The following is a 21,634-nucleotide window of genomic DNA, read 5'->3' as shown; positions in this document are numbered from 1 at the left end:
TATCAATAGTATCTGAAGGCTAGTTGATTTTTATTAGCTGTTAATGATTTCTAAAATACAATGGTGTGCAAAGGATTATTTCTAGATCTCCAAGAAGGGCTTGAATGAGGCTACAGTACAGGACCTATTTAGGCTAACTTTTAAGCTTGAGGAATAAGAAAATAGGGGTTAATCCACCCCTGGTTTCCACATTGCTTCATGCTGGCCATTAACCAAGTATGAATAAAATGAGTAATTTGTATTAAATGCCCATTTATATAAAGTGCTTTTGTCTGTAATTAATGAATGCATTGGCGGTATTCTATGAAGCCTTAAAGGCTTCCAATATGAGGCTCAGTCCACCAAAAGCTTCAAGGTTGACCTAAACAGCCACCTACAGATGTGTGAAGAGTGTATCAGCCCCCAACCTCTATAATTTTTGCACTGGTGAACTATTTGTTTCATACTTTCATTCATCAACTGGTGCTTACTTTGTTGATGACAATCAGAATTCTTAAGCCAAGACCATTTCCTAAGCAGAATGATTTTACATACGCAGCACCCTTTCCAGACGTCACAAGGACCTGAAGACCTTCAATCCTGACCTTGCTGCTCTATTCCTACGGGTTGGTAGCACCAAAATTACCTGCCTTGGGGTTCAAAACCAGTCATTCTTGCCTGCTTTCTTCCATGTAACCTCCTCAACATTCAATCAACCACCATATTCTGACCATTTTAAAATTCACCGATACATCTTGATTCCTACTCTTCTTCTCCAATCCTTTTCCAGATCTCAGCTGGTTGTCCTGCCTGCAGTCTGAGTACAAAGCCATCCTTCCACGAGTAATCTAGTTAACCTTTATGAAATACAAGTCTCAGGACTCTCACTCTCTTGCCAAAAACCTCCTAGTGGTTCTGTATCATGGAGTAAGAGCTGACTAGTTTTCCAGTCTCATTTTCGCTAACTCGTTGCTTCACACACCTTCATTAGCCCCCGGCCTTTGTGCGTCATGGGCCCTCTCTGCCACCTGCTTCTAAAACAAGATGTAACTCACCCTTGGAGATGCCGCTCGGACATCTCTACCTCCCCAAACCCTTGGACACGCTCATTCAGTAATTCTCCCCTTGTGTTCTGAAGGGTCCTCTAACCCCCACCCTAAGCAACAACATTCCCTCTCATTCGTCCTTTGCAAATCCTTCCCAGTTTATCTCATTTCCATTTCTCTTCTCCAAACTCCCTGTAACAATCGTGGACAACACGTTCCATGTGTAATACATCAAGTCTCCAAGTAAACCCAGCTCCGCCACTGAACTGTGCACACAGCAGGTGATGTTTCAAAACGGGGAATGGGATACAGGTAACCTACTCCAATGAGCCCATCACAACAAAAGACATTCTTTTCTGATAACAAGATTCCAAGACATTCTATATTCACACGTGCTTTCTTGAATTTTTCGTCTCTTCTGCTTCCCAATTCATGCAGATGTAACACAAGCCTCAAGCTGATTATTAAAAGGTGCTACCCTGCTGGTGTTCACCCCACTTTCCTGCACTGTCCTTTAGTTGCTGTGCTGGATTCTAACCGAGAGAGTCAAAGCTGCTCAAGAACAGGAGCACCTCGTGTCTACCCCACACTGGCTGCTTTGGTCTTAAAACAAGCAAATACTTTCTGAATGTAGCTGATAGACCTTCTTCAGAATCAGTGATTCAGAATCACCAGCCACTTTCAGCGTATACTAACCTAGGCTCTTTCCAAATATAACAATAACATATTCCCTTACAATTCATTCGTGAGCCCTACACATTTTTTAAAAATCACTTTATTTTATTGAAAAATACAGTATTAACATATATCCAAGTTATCATATGACAGCAACAAAATGTGTACATTAAATTCGCATTTTAATACCTATGTTATTTTTTTTTTTTTTTTTTTTGCGGTACGCGGGCCTCTCACTGTTGTGGTCTCTCCCGTTGCGGAGCACAGGCTCCGGATGCGCAGGCTCAGCGGCCATGGCTCACGGGCCCAGCCGCTCCGCGGCATATGGGATCCTCCCAGACCGGGGCACGAACCCGTATCCCCTGCATCGGCAGGCGGACTCTCAACCACTGCGCCACCAGGGAGGCCCCTATGTTATTTTTAATGATGTGATAAAATTCCTTTTAAAAAAAGCAACACTCATTGTAGCACTAGAACCCATGCTGTCTGAGTGTATGTGTGTTCACAGGCCATCCAAAAGAAAAGAACTATTAAGGGACAAACAGGAAAAGAACTGTAGTTAACTGTCACAACGAATTCTCCAGTGTTCACTCAATGGTAATCTCACCTACGATCCAGAAAAGCACTGGAGCCGAAGGGGCCGGTGTCAGTGTCGCCACTGCTGTTCTACCAGCAACAGCTCAGGTGGAAGCAGAAAAGGGAGGCCTCCAGAGGGGGGTCTGGGGTGAGGAGGGAGCCACATAAAGACGGTGATGAAGAATAATGGAAACTGAGGAAACGGTAAAGATAAAGGATGCTGGGGAAAAATTTATGAAAAACTTCAATAGTTCAAACACCTAATTAATTGGTCTTAAAAACCAATTATTTCTACACTATTAAGTATATAGAAAATTTAACCATGGTTCAAATAAATGTATTAAAATATACTTGTATTTCAAATACTACATATTAGCTTATAGAAAAAAGTAATTAAAAGTGTCTAACTCGGCCTGGTTACATTTATTTGGCCTCTGATAGAAGTCAGACAATATATGCAACTGTAACATGCTGATTATTAACCAAAATGGCACCATAATGTAAACTAGAAAAACTTTTCAAACCTTTCCAAATATTGCATTATACATTTATCCCCCAACTTTTCAGCAGCTCTGAGGTCAAGGAGAGAAAAAAAAATCTCAAAACAGAAAACTGCTTCTTGCAGGTCCCCAGACGATGGCAACCCCATGCTTCCTAACTTGCACACATTAATTTGTATTCACTGTAAAATATCTAGTAAGGAGACTTACAAGAATATACTATGTTTAGCAAACAAAAGGCAAAAACCAAAATGCAGGAACTAACTACTATCTATGATGTAATTAAGAAAAGGGTTAATCTATGTTCTAGAAACATTTTAAAGGCAACCCAGAAAAGCAAACAATGCCTATTTCATAAGTAAATTTTAAAATTCTTCAAATCCACCCAATTGAACAGTAATAAATGTTAAGCAAAAGACCACAATAATGGAAGCAAACAAGTAAAAAACAGGATGGAGTGGAAGGGAGCCGGGAGCCTTAAGGACCCCTCAGAGTATGGAATAATTACACATACTTGAACAGAAATTATCAACACAAAAGACCGAAAAAGAGAAAAGTTTCTTCCAACTATGTTTTGCCTTCGGTTCACACTCAATTAGAAAAAACCTGACTCTCCTGGAGAGAACACTTTATAAACTGCTTCCATTTCCCCCCAATGCCTGGGGGTCCTCCAACACCAAGCTCCAGTGTGCAGCTCAGCTAATGCACAAAATGTGCCCTGAGAGCTCTTAAGTTGAAAGATTTAGGAGCCCCTTGAGCACTGTTCCAGTTGTGAGACGCCTGTCCTTCTCCATACCACCAACTACCTCCCCGCCCCTCCATCCAACCCAAATCACTCCCTTTACTTTTGCTCTCCTTCCCTCTTTCTCCTCATACTTTCTTCTTAGACACATTTCTATGGAGACACACGTAAGGGTACGTACGGACTCTCCCAAATTCTATTAAACACTGGGCCTCCCTCACATTCTCTGCTGGCTTTTCTTGCTCTGAGTCTCCACTATGATGACAGTTGTCTAAGAACTTGCATTTCTCCCCCTGGTTTCTCTCACCACCCACTTGACTTCAAGCACACAGTATGCAGGGACCAATTCCACTTTCTTCATTATTTATGCACAGGCTGAGACAAAAATTGCTCAATAACCGTCTACTGAATGAATAAGCAACCTGGGATTCTTGTCCACACACATCAGCTGGTACTGAAAGCTCAAATCTATGCCACTACTCCCTATTTTCCTCCTGGATTTTTCCTCAGACCAGCTCAAGACATGCAAGTGCCAACTGTGCTATGATACTGGGAACACTGATAAAAGATGAATAGAATGCACACACAGCACAAATGAGCGTCATACACTGAGACAGCGACACGAATGAGGCGGGGTGGCATCCAGCTCTGTGGGGGAAAGGCTCTTCCTTAAAGGACCTCTGGAGACAGAGGAGACATCTCAGTGCTCACTGAGCAACAGACAGCAGGTCGGTGGGGTTGGAGACACACACAGAGCAGATCTAGTAAAGCCCTGTGGCCTGTGAGACCAGCTGGGGTCTAATTCAGACGGGAAATAGTGCATTTGAAACAGCAGAGGGACTTTTCAGAAGGAAGCACAAGATACTATGTGCAGAATAAGTCCAAGAGCGACAGTAAAAGCAGGACCAGATAGGAGGGTACTGTAGTCACCTTCAGTGATAGATGACAGGGCCTCGAGAGGTCACTGTTTACCAGGTACAGAAGCTTTATACCGTTTTTAAAACCCCAACAAACCACTGCAGGAACTCAAAACCAAAATATTACAAAACCCAGTGGACATGCGTTCCCTCTCCCTAGAGCAGCCACACCCGCCCCCAGTCCTGAACACTTACCTTCCGTGTCTCGGCAAAGGGCATCACCACCAGCCCAGCCCCCACACCACACGCTACAAAGCCACCCTGCATCTCCCTCTCCCACCAAATCACTACAGTCGCCCTCAGTATTTGCAGGGCACTGGTTCCAGGACCCCTCAGATACCAAACTCCACGGATGTCCAAGTCTCCTCTATAAAACGGCGCAGGATCTGAATATAAACTGCGCGCACCCTCCTGTGCACTACGCCTCTTCGGATCACTTACAGTACCAAACACAAAGGAAATGTTATAGAAACAGCTGCCTGTGGCAAATTCAGGGCTGCTTTTTGGAACTTTCTGGAATTCCCCTCCTCCCCTCCAAATTTTCAATCAACTGTTGAACCCGTGGATACAGAACCCAGGGACACAAGGGCGACTGTGGTCTGTTAAACATGCTCTACATGTGACATGGTTCTGTCTGGAATCTGAACAACCCTCACAGATACCAGAGATCCTTCCCAGCAGCGTGTGCAGCTGGGAGCGGGGCCGGGGAGTGCACCGGTGCTCTGTGCAGTCTACCGCCTCTCTATTTACGACCCAGCCACTCTTGCGCTCAGAACTGTCCCGACTCCCACTCCCTCACCTTCTCGGTGAAGTCCAGACTCCACAGCTTGGAGCCGCCTTCACTCCTCGTCTCTTACCTGCTCCCTGACGCCCCAGCCTCATCCTCACCACCCCACAGCCCTCCCTCCCGCTCCCGCCTAGAAACCTACGACGGGCAAGTACTTACTCACCTTCCAGACTCGCTCACAAGTGATCATCTTAGTGAAATCTTCCCAGCGTGAGTGGATATTCGCTTCTGGGTTTTCAGAGCATTTCCCAGTTGCTTCATTACTACCACCTGGTCTAAAGGTTTGCTTACAACTCTACATGTATCCATAAACTCCAAATCCCAAAAGGGCAGATGCCATATTTTGTTCATTTTTGTATTCCAGTTAGTAAATACAGAGTCTGTCCTACAGTTGGTGTCATTCATTCACTGAACAAGCATTTAATAAGGACTTGCTAGGAAGTGAGGATAAATCACTAAATGATGGATAAGGTCCTACTTTCTCAGAGCTGACATCCTGCATTAAAGTAAGTAAATAAATGAAGACGAAAATTTCACACAAAGTTTTAGGAGAAATCCTGTACAACAATAAATTTTCTTCAGGACTTGTAATATTAAATATTTTATGAAGAGAGTATCATAGAAAATAAACAAAAGAAAAGCAAGAAAAGTGAAGGGAGTAAAATGCAGACAATGTGTACAACTACTTCCTGAGAACTGGGAGCTCTGCCCGGTCTGCCACTCCCATACAAAACACCAGCTAATCACCCTACAGGAAAGCAATCTCACCCTGACACCTCATGGTGAGCATATACTTAGCAAACCCTGAAGTTCAACCTCAAGTTATTCATTTTAAAAGATAAAAATAAACAGATTCGTAATTACAGACCATGTAACAAGATTAGGGGATTAAAATCATGTAAGGAAAAGAATAAAATCTGGCAGTTACTATCCTAGACCAGCATTTCCCAGAAGAAAAATAATGTAAACAAAAGAAAATTTAAATTTCTTAGAAGCTACATTGAAGGGGGAAAAAAGCAACAGATGAAATTAGCTTAACAGTATACTTTATTTAACGAAATATACCCAAAATATTATCATTTTAACAAGCAGCCATATGAAAAACTGAGATATTTTACATTCTTTTCTTCATACTAAGTCTTTGCAATTCTGTGTATATTTTACACATCTAATTCAAATGGTAAATTTTCTTCAATACTTATGTGTATTTAGATTTCATTAAAGATGCAAAAGTAAATTCACACACCCAAGTTGTTCCGAACATGCTTTACACTGTATTGATAACGGAATTTAAGGTAATTATAATACAATTAAAACCCAGCCCCAGCCTCACCCATCCCATGGCGAAGGCCCAACAGTGACCCGTGGCCGCCACACGAGTGGGGCTCCTACAGTCGACTGACTGCACCACCCAGCCCACGACAACTCCCTTCCATCAACACGGACTACATCAAAGAGGATGCTGTCCCTTATCTCCTGAGATAGTCATTTTCCAGTCTCCTTATCTAAAGCAGCTGTCAGTTTCTCTACCCAGATGACCAGGTGATAAGTTACCTCAATTATGTCACTTTGTTTCTCCAGATCTAGAATGCAAGTGCCAGGGAGCTGAAGGCTGGTGTGCTTTGTGCACAGCTGCATCTGCAGTGCCCAGACCACAAGATACCACTGCCAACATGGCAACTGTTGAAACCAGTACTGTTTTACATGTTGCTAAATTATTTAATATGTGTATTATACTCATATGACCTGTAAAAAAAAGAATGACTAGGAACTGGTTGTGACAGGCAGTCTTCCGTATTGTTCAAATAATTGCAAGATAATTCAAATTATCAGATCTGTATTTTTAACCCAGAGAATTCATCCAGTCAGGTCTAAAAGATCGTAATGTGAATACCTTAGCTTACCTTACCTCTAACACTAGAGGCACAAATACTAGGATATGGATTTACTATTCTTCAAATATAAGCACATTACACTGCAAGGCAGAAATTAAGAATGTGAATATGTATTTTCTATACTGTACTTCCCACCCCCCAAATCGGAGCAAGAACTTCTGATCACCCTCTTACAAATATTTTACAAGATTTAATGGCTCCAGACAAAGGTCCATTAAGCATAATACACAGCTAAGAAGCAAAAAAAACAAGGTCTTTTAAATTTTCCTAATAAATTATCATGCATAAGTCTAAATAGCAGCAACAGATCATAACCCTTTTATGACTCCCTAGAAGGATAATGGCGGGGTGCTGAACACAGGAGGGTGGAGGCAGCAAGTAGTACAGGGAAATCACAGTCTGAGTCAGAAAAATTCACTAATGTACAGACTGGAAACAGAAATGCAAGACAGTTTCCTTCTTCAAAATTTATCATTTTTCTGCATTCATGTGCCCAAACATAGTTAAGCACCGACTTCTGCAGAGATATAATTCACTGGAGTGTCCAAGTACTGCCACAGGACTTCAAATCATATTTTGGTTGAAGAAAACTAGTAATCAACAGTTAAACAAGAAAAACAAATGCATCTAGAAATCTATCCACATAAATTTGCTTTAGAGGATGGATGAAACAAAGCTTTACTCTCATTATCCTGCACGAGAATTCCTGCTGGAAAATAGGTTAATGAGTCACCTTGGGGTAGAAGCTGAGCCTCCTAAGTCCTGGACTCCCAAGGAGCAAGGAATCTGAATCCTTAATAAAAATGAGGGCAGGGTCTATGGACGAGAGGACTTCCTTGATCACAGATAACATGCCTTCCCAGAGCCACACCCATTTCTGTCTCACAAAAACAGAAAAATGCTTGGTCAAAGTGGATTTCCTGGTGTTAGGGTTAGTCTGTGGGAAGCAGGACAGAGAGGCACCCAGGAGACAGCTGGGTTACAATAAGAAACAAGTCTCCACACTTGTTTTCTATGCACAGATATTCTTAGCTAACACACACCACGATGTTTTAGAAACTATCTTCCGAGATATTTAGAAGGCTGCAAACCAAGCGATTATTTCTTTGCACTACCACAGTCACAATTTTTTTTGAAGAAACTATTGTCAATATATTAACTATGTGCTCTCATTATGGACCAATTTCATTGTTTCAACGTATTATATGGTTTTGAATAGACTTCCAATCACATATATACGTTAGCATAAATCTTTGTAAAGTCTCACAAGGCAGGTTATAGCTCTTTACAGCTTAAAATTACTTAACAATTCCCATTTATTGAACTCCTCAGTGGGCATTACTTTCTAAAGTGAGTAACGAAAATCGAAGCTGCAAAGCAAAGGAAATTACATTTAGTAAATATATTCATGGTCTTAGAAAATACATTTATCAAATCTTTATCCTCAATCTAGAAAAGCAAAAGATGAGCTCACACAAAGGCTGTCATTTTAATCCATCAAAATAGTGTCATATTTACCAGGATGGTAAGCCAAGATCAGGAGTTTTCTAGCACCTTCACCTGTCATCTGGCCCACGCATGTTCAAATACACTAACACAAAAACAAATTATTACACCGTTTCATTCTCATACTGGTAAGGAGAGTTGAAAATCAGTTAAGTGAAAAACTTTACAAAATTTTCAAAATGTATTTATATTTCTCTGTATTCCCTCTTCACTTGAATTAACTAGATTTGTGAACACAACAATAAAATCCCAGTTCAAAAAGAGCATTATATAATAAACACACGTTATGTCTAAGACGCAGCACTCAATAGCCATGGCATAGCCTGGTCAAGAATAATGGACTTCTTGCAGTTCTTGCCAGTTGGCAGGAGCTGGGAAAGCTTGAGTGTTTTAGTTTGTCTCAACAATTGGCCAGGGGTCCTACAGAATACACAACGTACCAGGACAATCATGTATGCCACCACCAACAAAAATCAACCAACCAAAAATGTTACTGTGCCTCTTTAGAGTAACACTGTAAAAGCAGAGGTTCTCAAAGTGAGGTCCCCAGACCCAACATATCGGTATCACCTGGGAACTTGTCAGAAATGCCCATTATTTAGCCCCACCTGAGACGGGCTGAATCAGAAACTCTTGAGGTGCAGCCCAGAAATCTGTGTTTTAATAAGCCCTCCAGGTGATTCTAATGCACACTTATGTGGGAGAGCCATCAATTTAGAGGGACAGCCATGGCTCCTGTATTTTAATTTAAAGCAGGGATTTTTTTTCCCCCACTGTTGTATCTCAGCCGTGGAAAGGGTCCAGAATGCACTAGGACCTCTCAATACAAAGTAAGTACAACAAATACATGAATACAGTGAAATTCTGAATGACATGGCTCCCCATAAATTCTTTCTGACTGAGAAAGTACCGTTTTGTAGACAATTACTCCAACTATTATGCTCAGTTTGCTAAACTGCTGGCTCCATAGTTATTCTGTTTAAGATATTCTGACCACATCCATGAAGATGTAAATGTTCTAACCAACTCAAAGAGTGAACATTATAGAATAAACAGCCACTGAGCAAGTTACTACTGCCCCCAACACTAAAAAGATCAGAAATTATTAAAAGAAAATCACCATGTCAAGTTGTTTGCTTTTTCTTAATATATAAAAACACAAGGCCACACTTGTATCACATTTGATATGAATTTACATTATCTAATAATTTAAATATACCCTGAGGAGAAATTAACTAAAATTATTCTGGCAAAATGTACAATAAGATGGTTTCTCTATTTTCATGTTACATAATATGGATGATTTGCAGAAAATAAATTTTTTAAACAAACATACAAAAATAAAAATGTATGTAACTTGGGCCAAACATGGCAAAGATAAACATATGCAAAATCTCATTCACAGAAGTCTGGTTGGCTGACATTTTGCATAAAAGAAGTCAGAACTCCAGGAAGAAAGTGTCTTACAGATCCAATCACAAAAATATGACATGAAACTTTACGGATTTCTGCAGCTACTCATTTAAGTTTTTTATACTACTACATATATATAAATTTTCTACCTTAAACCGAGATGTATAACACATAATAAAAATGAATTTGATTTTGTAATGACAATTTCAGAGCTGGAAACAAATTCCAGGAATAAACATCAATTCCAAAACCTTCAACACCACCACCACACTTACATGGACCATCATTTAAGACACATGAGATCCACTTACATTATTACTGAAGCAATCAATGAAGGGCTCTTGTATTTAATGAGTAACTAAAAACTATTTAGTTTTTATACTTTTAAAAAGATAAGGAATATTAAAAAGAAAAAATCATGTATTCAAACTAAATACACATCTTAATTCTACCTAATCTTAATAATTCGAGTCTTAATTTTTAGACAGAAGTGCCTTGCATGAAATTTGGGTGATTATATTCTATGAAACAGAACTGACATTTTACTTATAAGCAGAATACCACTTCTTTTGAAATTCATTACTTTAACTCAGAATGACAAATTTAAACAGTAATTCTAACTAAAGATTTTAAAATAAACATAGTCAATAAAATAGAGTATCTGTTGCAGAGGGAGGAGTCGGTAACTATAACAAGTGATTTGAGCCATAATACAATATACTTGAAAAAGAATTTTTTAAAATGTGTATTATGAACTCTGGCTATATTATTCTAAGAAATGCAGTATCCTTCATCAAAAAAATAAAAGCTTCTCTTACTGAAAATATCATTTAAAAAAAAGTACACACTGCTAATTCCACCAGGTAAATAAAAATATAACAATAAGTTTCAACCAAAAGGAATAAAGATATTTATAATCCAAACATGGTTTTATACAAAAAGATAAAAAGTCAAATAATATTCCCAAGGGAACATAGCACTCTGGACCTTTAAATATTCAGTCATGTAAGATTCAAACTTCAACCAGTAATAATGTTATTCAGTAATCAAGGAAACAAAAGAAACTTTCAAAACATTTTTCCTACATTCAGAAGATGGTGCTATTGATTAAAAAAAGAACTAATACAATATATAATGCATAAATCCTGATTTTAAAGGTCAACAAACTATTTTAACAAGTTATGATCAGATACTATTAAAAATAGTGAAATTCTTCACCGTTTTCCCAGAGTGACATTCCATAAGTTACTTAACCACGTCCAACTGGGAAACTGCGCATACTTCATTTTACACAGCTGGGAAACCGTACTTTACTCACATTACAACTGCTTCCCATTTTTCAAAATTTAGTAGTGAAGGGCGCTGGAAAGGAAATAACACTTTTGGAAAATATGAAACTACTGTCAATTCATTTAATCCTGATTTATTTATGATGAAATAACCCACGCTGGGCTACACCACTGAAGAGATGGCCTGGCTGCTTCCTTGGAAGTAGCACCCCTGCCCCAGCTCCACGAGCCCCCGTCTAGGAGTATCTGACCAACTAGGAAGTAAAGACAGGAAAACATTTACAGCTGTGGAATCTATGAGTCAGGTATGTGGGTGTTCACTCCCTTATTCTTGAAAATAAGTCTGACTTTAAAATCACTGCTACCCTCTCATATTTCAGGAATATATTTTAACATGTTATTAGATATTGTAACAGAACTCTTATCAAAAAAAAAAAAACCCCACCACATTTAAATATCACACTACTCCCCAGGAAATTTCCTGTTTTCCCAAGTAAAGTGTCCCTTTCATTTCTGACTAGTGCCATTTGACACCAAATATCAAATTATTTAAAGGTTAAACATACATTTGATCACATTCTTTCACAAAACATTTCCCTTCAATCACATATTTATGTTCTTTCTCTCATCCAGAATCTAAGTTGTAATTATAAACCCAACCCCAAATTATTAAGTGACTATTAACCATTCATCGTGACATTCAGCAATTACTATATAGAGTTTACATATAACACCAAGTTTCTGAAATATTCAACAAGTACGTTTCTGAATAAAATGTGATGGTATGATTTCAATTAGTATTTGGGAAACAAGATCCAATTCAGTTACTATCATTGCTGATAATCTCTATTTCTATTAAATGGCAATTCCAAGTAAAACAGATATTTTTCTCCATTACTGATATTGTAGGATTAAAAACAAATATTTACTCTCTTCCAATGAACTCTCAGCACTAATTTTAAGCAGAAAAATCCAAAAACTCAATGAATAATAACAAATTAGGCTTTATGAAATACAAGTGAACCAATAGTTCTTTAAAAACTGGATCTGTCAAGAAGAAAATGAATACATTTATTCCCAAAATAAACAAAAAGGGGGAAATTAACAAAATACATTGCTAAAATAAAACAACTGGAAAATGGGTATTCCTTTATTTGTGCATGTTAATAATAGCATATGAAACCTAAATCCTGCAGACTTTAAATTCAGTGTTTCAAATCATTACACAAAAAGAAACATAATATTGTGATGTTATAATACTAAAACTGTTTCATATTATCTTTTTATGGAAAGAATTATGGGAGCATATATGACAAATTCACACTTATTTAGAAAAGCTAGTACTAGTCTTTATTTTTATATTTACTGGTTTTAAGCAAATGACATTCAAATGTCTTCCTTGGTATACTTTTTCACAAGAAAAAACAATGACTGAGCGAGCCACAGAGTTGTTTAACTGGACAAAAACACTAAAAACTGAATAACTACCAATTCACAGATGCTCCACTTGACTGTCACTCAGAAGCTGACTGTTCCCAGGGTAAACTTGGTAAGAACTGGAACAAGGACTTTCTCGACGCAGGGACAAAGCTGTGTAGAGCTCTGTTCTTGGAGCCAGAGTGAGCCGGACACTAGAAAGTTCAGGAGATTAGGGCATCTCTTTGTGCAATGCTTTCAAATGTTCTTGAATGAATCGTATAGAATTTCACAGCCTTGGCCAAAGATAGCTTGGAATTAACATCAAGGATAAAGTTTCTCCCAATCTTACTTCAGCTTTGAAGCAAAATACAATGCTAAACATTACCTAAGGATTATATGAATAAAAATAACAGATGATGGGAAAGGTATGTATTTAGGTGCAAGAGACATCACTTAAAAATCATAACTGATCTTAGAACTCCCCACACTGCAATTAATGTCACAAATCAGAACAAATCCCACTCCCTGCCAACTCACACTCACGGAAAACGTGATGAGAATAGTCTTTGATTATTATTTTACAATCTCCATATCATGTTTTCAAAGATTTGCCAAAAACAAAAGAATACTGCAAATTTTAGAAAACAATTCCATCCATACTGTTGTGTCTAAAAAACAGAACATAAAATAGGACATAAGAAAAGTTTGATACAAAAGCATGCATCTCAATCACGCTTTACACTCAACTGCTTTCACGCAAGAATTTAAATAAGTAACCAAAGTTCTATCTTTCCGAAGTATGCCTTCCAGCAAAAACAGAAACCATGCAAAGATGAGTAATATTTACATACTGTTCACTTTAAAAAAGCACATTATTCTTCAGAAAAATGCTAAAAGTATGATATACTAACACACTGAAATGTTATGTGAGAAATAACTAAGCTATGACCGATGCCTCAGATTTGTGGTTTACATTAAATACATAATTCCTCAAATGTAATTCTAAATTAAACATGTCTAACATACAGAATTTTAAATATAACGAGGACTCTGTTTTGGAATAAAAATCCCAATGTGGTAAGATGTTTCTCCATACTATTGGAAATCAATCTTCAAAACACGTATTTGACAGTAGAGAGATCTGATTCCGATAACACTAGCCATACTCAAGTTAATTCTGTTTTTTAAAATAACCACTTGAACTGTATTCCTGGGAGACAAGCACACCTAACCTGTCAGACAAGTTTTGCTGGAGAGACTCCTGAGCGACAGAAGAACATTCACAACCCTGCAGAGTCAGGCCACCTTGAACACTTCTAGAAACCAACATGCTCAAGAAATGCCCAATTTCTTCTAAATCACACAGCAAATCCTCACCTAACATCCAACCTAACAGTATTGTTTGATTTTAAAGAAAATTTAAAGGGTAAGATCTAGATATTGATACCAAATAAATAATAGCAGATAAGATTAAAAATAAGACATTATTTTATAAGCAAAAGAGATTTGCCTTCAAACAGGGTTTTTTTTTTCCAAGATTCAAAAGATTTATTTGGAAAAACCAGCACAGGACAAAGATATCCTTAATATTCCTCCTCAGAATATTTGAATATTCAGAATCTATATGAAATGTAGACAGCAACTCTGATTTCACAGGACATCCATGGTGCATACAGATGTAATCCCCATACCCGCCGCCCTCCCCAATGTACTACTCTGTCTGCCCCTTAGTGACATCAGTTTTCACTAAGCTTCTATCTTCAGGGCAACTTGCACAAACTAAAAAACAGAAAATCATTTGCATTTTTAAATGGCTGGGATTAGTTAAAGCAACCAAAGTATTACTGTTACAGCAAAGTTTAGTAAAACTATAAGAGAATACCACTAATAACATTTTAAAATTATCCAAGATGATTTCTTTATTGAGATTAACTACATAGAGTTCACAGTACTATGGCATACTTATATTTAGCTAAAGTCACAAACACATTTGAACATTCACAATGATGAGTATCATCATTACCATTCTAATCTACAAAGCTTATGAATAAAGAAAAATACAAAAACCTCAAGTTTTACAAAAAAAAAAAAATTTAACGTCTACATACAATAACAATAAAACCACTTCTAGGTAACAGGTACAAGTGTATTGTTTTCCTCTAAGTAGTCAGGAATGAAAGAATGTTTAATACCTACGACGCTTATTAGGGCCTTCAAAATTGCCCCCTTGGCTTCCTCTACCAAAACCACCAGGACCACCACTACCAGGACCTACACCACTCATCGGTGCTTGGGGGGTCTCAGAACCTGTTCTACTACCCATAGGTGAGCCCATCTGAGACGGTGGTCCTTGTGGAAATCTATCATTGTGCTATATAATACCACATAATACATGTGAAGTCCATTTGGAACACGCCAAATGTAAGTGACAAGAAAAATTGGCAAAATCCCAAGTGGTGGTGTCATGAAGTTCAGCAGAAAGTCCAGCAGAATCAGGATCACACATAGAAGGAAGAAAGGAGCAATTTAATTAGTTACTATGTTTAAAAAATAAAAGAAGCATCTGAATGAAGAGTTACATTTTGCTAATGCTATGCCCCAATTTCATGAAAAAAGAACTGATTTTATGAAGTGAATGCCATCTTAAACCTAATTAGTTATTATTATACTGTTCTGATCTCTCTTTTTTTAATTATTTTTTTTTTTTTTGGCAGCGCCGCACAGCTTGTGGGATCTTAGTTCCCCAACCAGGGATTGAACCCAGGCCCTCAGCAGTGAAAGGGCCAAGTTCTAACCACTGGACGGCCAGATAATTCCCTCTCTCTTTTTCATTAAAGTTTATACTGCATGTAACAGTGCCGTGTAATAAAAATACTGTTTGCATCACATTGTTTGAAAAAGTAAACATAAAAATTTCAGTAGCAGTGCTTTTAACATAGAAAGCATGAGTATAAACACACAGTTATAATTTCAGTATGAAAACTTCTGAGGTGTTTTTCTGGAAAGACTATTACTGGGAAAATAGATTTAGTTTTTAAAAGCTGACAATTAGCATGTACTATTAATAGCAGAATAAAAACACCTGAATTATGTATTTTGTAAAACTTCACAGTAATAACCACATATATTAATCTCAAAGGTTGAACAGAACTCCCTACATGCAGCAGTAAAATATCACTGTGAAAAAGACTAACGGGGATATTTAAATAAACTTTACCATTTCTGCGGGAGGTATGGAAAAGCAGGCCAGTTACTTTTACTTTTAACTCTCTGCTGATGATTATATGCTACACAAAATTTAACCAAAGTATTTACAAATTTTTACTAGCTCTCAGACATTTTACTACAAAATAAGCCTCCAACGGAGGAAACAGGTACACTAATTAGTATGCAACATCTGACCCGATCACAGTCGATATTACGGCACTGCTTCATTATCTCCCTATGTTAACACTCATTTAAAAAACCTGTTAGCATGTCCAATTTGTCCAAATTCTTAAAGGACTGTATTTAAAGTAAATAAATTTTAAAATAATAGAACACCGCATCCATCAGTTCTAAGACGCACATTCACTGCTCATGTTTCTGAGACCAGGAGGGTTTAGAGCTGATGGCAGTCTGCGTTTAACAGCAGCACCTTTTCTTTCTCAGCAGCAAAGGCGCCTTCAGTTCCAAAATTGAACTGCCTTTTCCAAATATACGATCAACTAATTTCCCTTTTCTAAATGTTACTTAGGACAACCATTAAAAAGAACTAAATGAGAAAATGTCTTAGGAATATAACATCTCAAATAGTGACAGACTTTAAGGGAAATGAAAAACAGTAGCAGTCTTGCCACTGATTCTCAAATATAATATGAATTACAACTGAAAAACGTTTTTATAATATTTAACCCACACAAAGATATCTTCACACTCTCAAACCAAGAAATGAAATTGTCTACTTTAAATTTAGTATCAAATTTAATTAAAATTAGTAAGTCTATAGTAAGAATACAATGTAAGCTTAAAATATATTTTAAAACTTTAATGTAAATTTTTTAGTTAAATTCTCTGAAATTACTCATAAATGATTTTTTTATGAAAAATGACAGAAAACTGTGTTTTCACACATATTGAGGTTTTGTACCCCACCAAAGGTAAGGAGTTCACACAGGAATAAGAACACAATCACAAAATACTTGACCATTACATTGAATGCTGGTAAGAGGTGTATACAAATTAAATTTAAATCACTGTAAAATGACTAGAATTAACATATATATCTGCTATATACTTAAGTACAAAAGCATGCCATGGATCATAATCCTAACTCTTGGGAAACTAAAAAACTGCCTCTCATAAATCACCATCTAACTTCACAAAATTACCTTTTCTTCACTGGATATTGATCGTTACTGACAAAACAAATGATGCCAAATTATGTTAAGTGTGAAGTTACCTTTGGGGCAGAAGTATATATTACTGAATATAATCACAATAATGTTTATGATACATTACCACTGCTCCATTATCTGGCATCATTGGAGTTCCCATATTTGCAGCTCCTTCTGGCCCCATGGCAGGACCAGGACCCATTGGTGGGCCAGGTATAGTTCCTCTGTTGTTCATATTCATACCCATCATTGGAGGAGGACCTTGGTTACCAGCAGGTGCTGGGCTAAACGCATCTACGTAAAACAATCTATACTTAGAGCTGTCCTATCTTAGTTGATAAACATTTAAAATTTAACAATACTTAGGCAATCTATATAACAAGACTATTATCAAAATTATTTTACTTCCTTGAGAATAGGACACTCAATTATCTACTCTGATAGAGCATTATATTTGCTAAACAAATGTACATAAAACAAATGAGAAAACTATCAATTATTTTTAGCACATTTGAGACTATAAAAGCTTGAAAGTTTTCTTTAAAAAATCAGTATTAGTTGCTGTAGTCTGCTTTTTAACCAAATACTCCCTTACGAGTGGTGACAACTTTCTACCAGTTTAAATTAACGGCAAAAGGATTAGCACTTAGGAAACCACTTGATTTTCTTACAGTCATGACTAAAAATACTAGCATGTAAATTATATTAAATTGTGAAGGGAGAAACCATATCCTCATACATACACACATACACACACACACACACAGTTCACTGTAAATAAATTCTTGGCTTTTATATAATTACTGAACATCTCCCAAAATTATAGGAGGTACTCTTTTTTAACTTTATATAGAACTATGCAATAGAAACAAACAAAAAAATTGAAATGATTCATCATGACAAAACTTATTTCTAAAAGCAACTGCAACCAAATACAGATAAAATATTAATACAGATGTTTGAATTTTTCAACATGCTGGAATTCTGGAAATGAGAACAATCGTATACTTCAAATTTTTTCATCAAAAGACATCCATCCACCTGCTTCATGTTAACTGCAATAATGTTTAAGCTGTAATACATTTATAATGGCCTCAAATACAACATTTTTGGGTATCCTCTTTGAACTTAAAAATTTTTAAACTACTCATACTTGTTTATCATTAAAAATTCATGACAAAGACTGATTCTGAGTTTTCTTCTAGTATTTCATTATCTAGTTAATTTCATGACATTCAGAACTCAATTTCTCAACAACACATTATAATAGGAGTGGCAGTTTTCATTCAAACTCACAACTCTACACAGCACCCAAAGCAGCTCAACCTGCACAGGACTGAGTCCAGGGAGCTGAGAGGAAGAAATGCGACTCCCTGCCGGGCCCTAGCAACAGACCCCTGCTCCTTCTGAGCCCAATCCCCATGATCCCAGCCACTTCCTAGGGAAGGAAGCAGTTCCTTAATGCCCAAAAGTTCTTGTTAGTAAATCTACACTTTAACTACACAAGAATACTTCTATTCCCTTAAGATAGCTATAAATAAAAATTTTTACTAGACTTCCACAACATCTCCCATAAGTGAAATGAGGAAGGGTAGAGACAGTATCCAGGAGGAATGTTACCTCAACTTTCCCCCAAAAGAACAGATAACGGATTAGGTTTTTTTTTTACTCTTTTAATAGAACATAATTATCACACCTAACTTATGAGATACGAATATGACTATACACGTATGGGTATAATAAAATAAATGAAAAATATTTAAAACTATCATTAGTTGAGGTAGACTTATTTTTAGTAACTATGTCTTCTACCAGATGGCTGTAATTAGACTAAATTTAAAGATCTAAGGAATGTTAGAATTATCTGGTCCCCTGAAAAGCAGTTATATAAACTATGTTCCACTTCGTACACACTGGTAACAGACCAGAAAATCTGTCATGTTTAATCCATGCAACTTGACAGGATATGACAATTTACCAACTTAACAGTGGCATTCAACTGCATGATAAGGACTTGCAGCTCCATGGATCCGTAACTATCATGAGGATAAAGTCTCACTTTGAATAAAATGTAAAGAGGAGAAAATTAAATGGAGTGGATGTTAGGGGAGCTAATTAAGTGCTCAAATGTAAACATGGTTCTCTGGTGAATAAAATGCCATTAAAATTTCTAATTCTCTTAAATTCCTCACTAAATAAGGAATCTAAAAGTATGTTCTCCCATTTCTTCTAATGAAGTTGCTAATCAAGTAAGAAAGTCAGAATGTTTTCATGGTCTCTGAAACATCACACGTTTCAAGTTTGGTTCTGATGTTAATGACACACTTAAAATCCTTAAATCCAACTGGATTATATTATACACCAACCCACAATTTACTTTGAAAAAGACATAAATACTGAACCACCTGTACATTACTAGACCCTCAACTGTGCTTTCTAATTTAGAACTTCTCATGTACTCTTGGTTCACTAACTTTTTTCATGTATCCATTGTACTAACTTCACAATTAAGCTCTTTTGGTTAAGGGTTATGTCTCGTGCTTCCTTTGCATATCAGAGATGCTCAATAACTACTTTTTGGTAGATAAGAAAAGTGACGAAGTAAACAGCAATTGTGTTAAATGATTTAGATTATCTAACTGGCAATGGCAAAGGAACTGGCATGGGGGAGGGGTGCTTGGTCATGGAAAATGCTCGATCCACATATTAGAGGCTTTAAGATGTCTTATTCCACATACTACATGTACATTCCAAGTACAATCTAGATTTCCTCAGTGGGAGTGCATGTGATGCACACTGGAACGTTACGGTAATGTAATCTTTACAACAATATGTACATTTGACTTTATATAAAGTTTCTAACCTCAGCTTCTGTGGGACAATGTGAAATTAATATATAAAATTTTATTATTTACCTAATTTTCAAATGTATGACAGTTCAAACTTAATAAGACATATGAAAACATCCCATACTTATTTTTCCCTTAGCTTATTTACTTGATATTGCTGCCCTGACAACCTGGTTATACAAGCAATCAATATTAAAGATGCTAATATAGGCACTTTCTTAAAAACTTTACATCAACTCTAAAGATATACATTAGCCTAAATATGCAAGACACATCTCATTTACTTGACAAGTCACAGATGTCTCCGAACAGTGCAGTTCTGTGCACAATACTGTGGGTTAGGGCAAAATAAGTTAAACATTCAGTAAAAGGAATAAAAATAGCCTCAAAGTTACACAAAAAAATTATCTTAAAATAGAAATAAAATACTCTCAAGAAGTTTATAGACACTACAACTCAGAAACTATCAAAATTCCAAGACAGGGCTTCCCTGGTGGCGCAGTGGTTGAGAGTCCGCCTGCTGATGCAGGGGACATGGGTTCGTGCCCCGGTCCGGGAAGATCCCACATGCCGCGGAGCGGCTGGGCCCGTGAGCCATGGCCGCTGAGCCTGCGCGTCCGGAGCCTGTGCTCCGCAATGGGAGAGGCCACGGCAGTGAGAGGCCCGCGTACCGCAAAAAAAAAAAAAAAAAAAAAACAAGATAAAAAAGCCAATTTCAAGGCATGAAATCTGATTTTTAAAAATGCAACAACATAGCTTTATTACACCATGTGAAGACTCAACAAGTTTCAGGTCATTTACCAAAACCTGTTTATAGGTTTCTTTTTGTTATATCTATTAAAACATAATACATCTTTTAGCCTAAGAATAAACAAAATAAAAATGTTCTTCCTAGGCATGTATTTTTAATATACTGGTATTTTTTTCTCATTAAGTAAATGTAAGAAATTTCACCACTTACAAACGCTGGTTGCAAATTTTTGTTTGTTACTGATATGTAGATACCACAAATAGCATGTACAGTTCCCTGAAAAATGACAAGTGACAGAAGGCTTTGCTTAAAATCCCTACCTCCCATGTTTATTGCTCCACGGGGACCCATATCACCCATTCTCATTTCCTGTTCTCTCTGTAAGTAAACATAGTTGTCACAGTCAACCTATCGATCTTAGGACTTTACATTTCCCATCTAAAATCAAAAAGAAAAGAATAAATTGCGACATCATGTTCCATTAAAATTTTTTTTTAATTTCCAACATCATTTACTTAATAAGAACACTGAAAAGAAACTTCAGTCTCCCAGGCTTAATTAATATACTGCAAGTGCTTAGAGCATCCAATTTATATTGCTATATTATCAGTGAGTCATACAAAAAACCTACTACAGGATATTTTTAATGTTATTCTTCCAAGAGATCATACACACATGCCTAGATTCTAAGAGAAGAAAAATCTAACAATAATAACCACCAGGACCAACTATTTTTCCCTCCCAGGTCTCTAAGGTCTTAAAACAGAAATGACCGTTACCACTTTCGTATTCAAATGTATTCAAACACACAACACAAGCAGCTGTGGGGTACTAAACCAAAAATAAGGTTATAGACAATTTTCATTTTTGAAATATTATAATTCACCTTTGCATTTTTATTCAAGTACTCAAGC

The 21,634-nt window shown here is 37.0% G+C and overlaps 1 protein-coding gene across 3 annotated transcripts in view; it reads right to left on the bottom strand.

Annotated features, from left to right (window-relative positions):
- Positions 1-21,634, bottom strand: part of PSPC1 (paraspeckle component 1) — a gene marked incomplete at its 5' end in the record, with an annotated part of 86,627 nt that overhangs the window by 11,473 nt on the left and 53,520 nt on the right. The window contains 3 exons of one of the 3 annotated variants that reach the window (XM_079721608.1): positions 14,646-15,115; positions 17,245-17,414; positions 21,041-21,098. The exons of the other annotated variants lie outside the window; for them this stretch is intronic. Of the exons in view, the coding sequence (XP_079577734.1) occupies positions 14,930-15,115; positions 17,245-17,414; positions 21,041-21,098 (414 nt within the window). The 3' untranslated portion in view covers positions 14,646-14,929. Of the gene's footprint in view, positions 1-14,645; positions 15,116-17,244; positions 17,415-21,040; positions 21,099-21,634 lie in introns of those variants that run through there. 3 annotated transcript variants of the gene reach the window in all.

Source organism: Hyperoodon ampullatus (assembly GCF_949752795.1).
Source record: "Hyperoodon ampullatus genome assembly, chromosome: 16".
NCBI lineage: Eukaryota > Metazoa > Chordata > Mammalia > Artiodactyla > Ziphiidae > Hyperoodon > Hyperoodon ampullatus.
This window is presented reverse-complemented; position numbering and strand designations above follow the sequence as displayed.